Here is a 6,666-nt window from a genome sequence, read left to right as displayed (position 1 = left end):
GGCTTGTGTACTGCATCATCACTGTGTCTGTCACGCGACTCTGTTGCCCTTTCGGGCTTGAACTGATGGTAAAACTAACGACATTATTAACTGTCTGAATATTTACTTTGAAAGCTAAAGCTGGCGATTATGGTAAGGGGCGTTACATTTCCGACGCGTGCTTGTGGTGTTCGGCCAATCACAATGCACTGGGTCAGCTGGCCAATCAGAGCAGACTGCGCTTGTCAATGGAGGGGGCTTTGTTGAAAACGACGTGTTTGAGAGAGGCGGGGCATAGAGGAACTACAATAATGTACAGTATTTGAAAAATAATGTGTTTTTTGAACATTAAAGCATGTCAACATATTCTGTTACACCAAGTACACCAAATAATGATCTTTAAAATAACATCATATGACCCCTTTAAGGGAACAACATCCATTTCTCGTGGCCACGACTTTTTATGTCGAGGGAACGAAATATTTTTCTCATGGCCACGAGTTTAATGCTGAACAAACCTGAGTGACCATCAGAGATTATCAGAGATGGAAAAAACATTTATTCATCCCACAGTCTTGTAAATTGGTTAACTGATCATGTCTTTTTATTTAATATTTGTATATTATTATTTTATGTATTATTATTATTATTAAACTGTAATATAATCATATTATAATAATATTATTATATTAACTGGTTTAGGGCTATATTTTTATATTTATTGTTGTATTTCCCCTTTCAATTGTATCGCTTTACCTAATTAACGTTCTGTATAATTATTGTTAATATGCTACCATATATTTTGCAAATACAAACGCCTGACAGTTATGCCAATAAAGTTTTGACTTTATGATTGTGCCAGTGTGTGACGATAAATGAGCGTGTTGTGTTTTCATTTCTCATTCATTCCTCAACTAAATTATAGTCTATTAATTAGCCGAAATGCCTAGGCTATATGTTACATTCAACCTTTAAACTATGAACTTTAAATTATGCTTATTTGATCTGTATCTATACATTTATGCAAAATTATTGTTTTAATTATAAATGTAATCATAAATTATGATTATAATTTCACTATGCTTATTTTGTCAATGTTTATCTATGCACATAATTGTTTCAATCCTAAATATAATTAATATAATTATATAACTTTATTTAATTATTCTTATTTGATCAATATCTATGTATGCAAAATAAGTGTTATAATCAAATATAATCCTAAATTGTGATTATAACTGTATTCAATTATTCAATTTTTATCAATATCTATGTAAAATAATAGTTTTAATTACAAATATTATCATAAATTATAATTGTAATTAATACTGCTTGTTTTATCAATAATTATTTATCTATGCAAAATATTTCTGTTTTATCGTAAATATAATCACAAATTATGACTATGAAAGTGCAACCTCTGAGCAATAACATTTTCTGTGTAACCTTTTGGTAATTAGAAATTAAAAATTAACCTCTTTCCTGGGTGACATATAAGGGGTAATAAAAGTTTACAATGGCATTTGATATGGAGAAGATTGAACGGGAATAGAGACAGAGAGAGATATCCTGACCGTAGTTAACCCTAGACCATAAATGTGTGTGAATAGGCACCCTCTGCAGTCTGGTTAAGCTGTAAGTGGGTTAGGCTGTGTGCATCTGATGCATTCTGGGCCTGATATAGGTTTTGCACACAAAGCAAGACAGAGAAAATGAGGCTGGAGTGGTGGATGAAAATTAGCTTTCCTTGGCCCCTTGAGATCCAGAGACGCGAGGTACATGCACACACATACACTTCAGTTGTAAATGAAGCGGGCTACTGTTTAAACTTGCTCAGACTTGTGCTAGATTCACATACACAACAAAAAGAGGTTGGCGCTACTGTTTATAAGCGGCTAAGACACTAAAATACCCACTGACTGCTCTTTCACTGACCCTGAACATGACAAACAGCCCAGTAAACAGGCTTCTGTGTGTCCAAAAGGAATATATTTAAGGAGACAGTCCTTTACGTAACCAGGTCCACAGCACACCCACATATTAAGTGCAGGACTGGACAAAAAAAAAAAGCATAGGAAATTGGCATGACATTTCTGTGGTGACAGGAGTTTCCATCAGTGTGGCATGCTATGATAGTTCACCCAACAGTGGATCCTCTGCAGTGAATGGGTGCCGTCAGAATGAGGGTCAAAACAGCTGATAAAAACATCACAATAATCCACAAGTAACCCGCACAATCCAGTCCATCTTTTAGCATTTTGTGAAGCAGAAAGCTGTGTGTTTGTAAGAAACAAAACCATAATTTCTGACCAAAACAGGAGTCCATAATCAATACTTATAGGTTATTGTAACGTTTTTATCAGCATTTATCACTCTCATTCTGATAACACCCATTCACTGCAGAGGATCCATTGGTGAGCAAGTGATATAATGCTATGTTTCTCCAATTTTTGGAGAGTACATTTTAAGCAAATTTTCTTTTTTGGGTGAACCATTCCTTTAATAATAATCTGCTTGTGAAGGGGATTATTATATGTCACACATCACTGTTTCTGGGTCCAAACACTCCATCAAATCCCAAAAGAAGTCACCTAACAATCACTCAAAACACCCATCAACATAGAAATGCAGTAGAAAAACTTAAAACACCTAAGCAACTGCATAGCAATGCCCTAGCAACCACTCATGACACCATAATACTGTACCATCATGTCTACAAATCTTAAACATTTCTTACAACAGAGGACCCTTAAAATGAACTTTCTTCAAATGAAAACCCTCAAAATAGTGAAGAAACAGTAAAATGTATACTCTCTATTATACATTCGTATAAAATTTAACCTGTCATTTGGATATAAACAAGCTAACATCCATGTTATTTATCACATTATGCAAAGTTGTTGCTTTTCATAGGATTATGTGCCAAACAGTGAAGTATTACAATAATCTAGATGGGAATGAGAGCATATTTAAGTGGATTAACATTTTTTCAATTCATTTTCTTTTTATCTTTCTTATATTTGGTATTTTCTTTATCTACAAATGTATGCAACATCTGCATGTAGGAAACTCAACAACATCATATTTATTTATGCTTGTTTGTTTGTTTTCAGGGCTTTATAATGAAACCCTCTTATACCAGGAACCTAGGCTCATGCCACAAGGTGCAACTGGCTTTAGAAACAATAAACCAAACAGACTGTACAAGAAATAACGCTGAAAGAAATTGTGAATACAGGACAGTTATGCAGTTTAGAAGGTCATAAACCCATTGTGTGAAAGTAGACATTCATGGACAGCAGGAATGTGGTAACCTCATGTGGTTAGTAATGGACCATTGACAACAACTCAATGCTAAATAAAACAACAAAAAATGCTTGGCTATCGTGTAGCGTTCTAACGTGACAAGTGCTTGGTCTCGTGGTATTTGTCTCCCCCTGTTGGTAAAAGCGAGACAGCGCTTAATGGGTGTGGCTGTCCAATGGAACCCGTCTGCGGATGATGGTTGTCAGTAATGATTGGGTTTGGGGCGTGAAATGAATTCCTGAGCGCAATACGGAATATAGAAATATTCAGAATCGCTGAGTACGATTTCAATCCCTGACCAAAACCGAATGAAATGTTACTATAATCTCTTTTTTAAATACGATTTTAAAAGTTGGCTTAAGACCATATCACTAGCTTAAAACACAATATAGTAGCCCATATAAAGAATCTGAGAACTCACAATGGCAATTAAAACAAATAAAAAATAATTATTGCATTCGTGTACAAACGATGTCCCCTCTTCAGTCAGATTTAATTCTATACCCAAATACACAAAGTGAGCACATGTCCACACCACTCAAAAAAACTAAAATAAAATAATAATAATAATAAATAAATAAATCAACATACCATGTAATAAATTCAAAGACAAACATCTTTCAACATTCAACAGCAGATGGCGGCATTACATTTACAATGAATGCAAAAAAACAAAACAAAACAAAAAAACCAGACCTTGTAGACACACACTTGCACTGAAAACTTGTTTGGCAGAAACATAAATGTAATTAAGGCTAAAACGGTAACTTTTTTAACATGCTGTTGAAAAAAAGTAAAATAATACAATATTCATCTAATTTTTAATTTTTTAAAAATTAGATCTAAGGCGTATATATATATATATACAGTGGGTACGGAAAGTATTCAGACCAGGATCCCCAAATCCAGGTGTGAAAAACTTGTTGCATCTTTCCCAAAAAGACTCATGGCTGTATTAGATCAAAAGGGTGCTTCTACTAAATACTGAGCAAAGGGTCTGAATACTTAGGACCATGTGATATTTCAGTTTTTCTTTTTTAATAAATCTGCAAAAATGTCAACGATTCTGTGTTTTTCTGTCAATATGGGGTGCTGTGTGTACATTCATGAGAAAAAAAATTAACTTAAATGATTTTAGCAAATGGCTGCAATATAACAAAGAGTGAAAAATTTAAGGGGGTCTGAATACTTTCCGTACCCACTGTATATATATATATATATATATATACACCTTAGATCTAATTGTAGATCTAACTGTTTAGATATGGCCAAAAATATATGGCCAGTGACCATAACAGTGCAAATGCCATCATGGGGTAGACATATTATTAATATTATTATTAATGTTATTCATATTTAATAATTAAAATAATGAATGAGATTCTATTCTTATAGGCGACTGGTTTGCCAATTTATTGAAAAAAAAAATGAAGTCTTTACTTTTGAAATGTATGCTCATATTATTATTCTCAGTAATAATGTAAATTGATATAGTAACTAAAATAGCCTATAGCAGTTCAATGTTTTTAAAAATATAACAGTTCCACATCCCTAAATTTGTATCAATTTACCTTTTTTATTATTATTTTTTTCTCTTGAGTGTTATGGTTCTAGGAAGATCAATTTATCACCCAAAGAGCCTAAATGTGCTGAAAAAGCTATTAAATTCATCAAAGATATAGGGTTTTCAGATGACCAATGCTGTCGCTGAGAAATCACCATTTTCCACTCTAAGAGATTCAGGTAGGGCAATTTGCAAACTTTCCTAATCTAATATAGGCTATAGCCTATATTTTTGGTTTATAATGTTAAACCTCACCTGAACTTTCTCAACACTCTGTAGCCAACACATTAATATTTAGAGACAGAAATATCATTTTAATGTAAAATACGAATTTAAAATCAATTAATAGAGATTGCACTCACAACAAGCAATGAAATTCTTTCCAAATGAAATATTTTAGATAGAACACAATGTAGCCTATTCTCTATAGAAATTGTGACTTTTTGACATTTTGTTAAATTGCACTAATGTTCCAAGTGCGTGCATTTAATAATAATTTATTGATATTAAAACTAACACTTGCTTTCTAATCTTTTTGCATTCTATCCGTTTTCTTTTCATGTATTATACAATTAACAAAAGCAAAAAAGACCTCTAACACTAGCTTGCTCTATTCTTTTTCTATTCTATCTGTTTTCTTTTTATTTATTATATTGTTTAAAAAACCCTTGCTACGTGAACTGCATTAAGCTAACTGAGACTTGTTATAGCACTTGTATATCATTGCTCTTTTATTGATTTTGATTGCTTCCATTGTCCTCATTTGTAAGTCGCTTTAGATAAAAGCGTCTGCTAAATGACTAAATGATATTTTTCATGACCTTGGGAACACTGGATGGGCGACTCAATGATGTGTTAAATCACATCGTTAAAACAATTTCCATACACGAGCCAGAGGGGTCGCTTAATTTACACCATGCCCAAAGCACAGTAGGAAGGCGAGATAACCGCATCGTGTCATTAGAAATCAAGGGAACTGAGTCAAGAGGCAGCAGCACGACCCGCACGCCCGGCTCATGACGCGCGAGAGGGGGTGAGACTCAGCGCGTGGTGTCACCGTGGGAACCGGGAGACTGACGGGCGGACAGGGGAGGGGCGCGCGCCAATGTGTGAGTGGACTCTCTCTCTGGCACATACCCGTCCACTCAGAGACACACTCACTGTCTCTCCCCTGATTCATTAATTCAGCGCTATAAAGGACCGTTATCAGGCAGCGGATGGTGCTCGTTAAGCGCTAGGACAGAGCTGATAGTGATGATGATGGAAGGACAGTGCAGCCGCTGCAAGATCGTGGTGGTCGGTGACACTCAGTGTGGAAAAACGGCGCTGCTGCATGTGTTCGCCAAGGACAGCTACCCAGAGGTGAACGGATCATGTTATTTATCAGGAATACCTATCTTTCTATTTTTTAAAATTCAGAAAATAAGTTATTAAATATAACGAATGCAGTGATGACAAAAGTCAGAGTATGTGTTAAAGTAGTCTAATAATATGACTGTTTCAAACCAATGAACTGTAAGTTGCATTAAAAGTAGTGAGATTTAAGTTCATAATATATTATGAGTTAATCTGCATGATGTCTCGTGCTTCTCTATTAACGGACTGGTCACATTAGATTGCAAATGGATAGAAAGATGAGCAAGAGGCTCGTTTTTAACTTGGCACGGAGGCGTTCACTGCACGAGACGCAGAAGTGAGACTGCTAGTAACCAGAGTGCGAATTAAGTTGTTCGCACGTATAATTTTTATATACGCATTTTAACCGCGTTTTCAAATAACATTTCATTTTTTTTTTTTTTTTTTTATAACCAGGGGGC

The 6,666-nt window shown here is 34.7% G+C and overlaps 1 protein-coding gene across 1 annotated transcript in view; it reads left to right on the top strand.

The window, feature by feature from the left end:
- Nucleotides 1-5,946: 5,946 nt before the first annotated feature.
- LOC107689095 (rho-related GTP-binding protein RhoN-like) overlaps nucleotides 5,947-6,666 on the top strand; it is a 16,460-nt gene continuing 15,740 nt past the window's right edge. Inside the window, exon 1 of the mRNA XM_016487001.1 lies at nucleotides 5,947-6,211. Coding sequence (XP_016342487.1) covers nucleotides 6,104-6,211 — 108 coding nt within the window. The 5' untranslated portion in view covers nucleotides 5,947-6,103. The remainder of the gene's footprint in view (nucleotides 6,212-6,666) is intronic.

Source organism: Sinocyclocheilus anshuiensis, unplaced genomic scaffold (assembly GCF_001515605.1).
Source record: "Sinocyclocheilus anshuiensis isolate Anshui unplaced genomic scaffold, SAMN03320099.WGS_v1.1 scaffold653, whole genome shotgun sequence".
In the NCBI taxonomy this organism is placed as follows: domain Eukaryota; kingdom Metazoa; phylum Chordata; class Actinopteri; order Cypriniformes; family Cyprinidae; genus Sinocyclocheilus; species Sinocyclocheilus anshuiensis.
The sequence above is the reverse complement of the archived record's forward strand: the minus strand, read 5'-3'. Positions and strand labels throughout refer to the sequence as shown.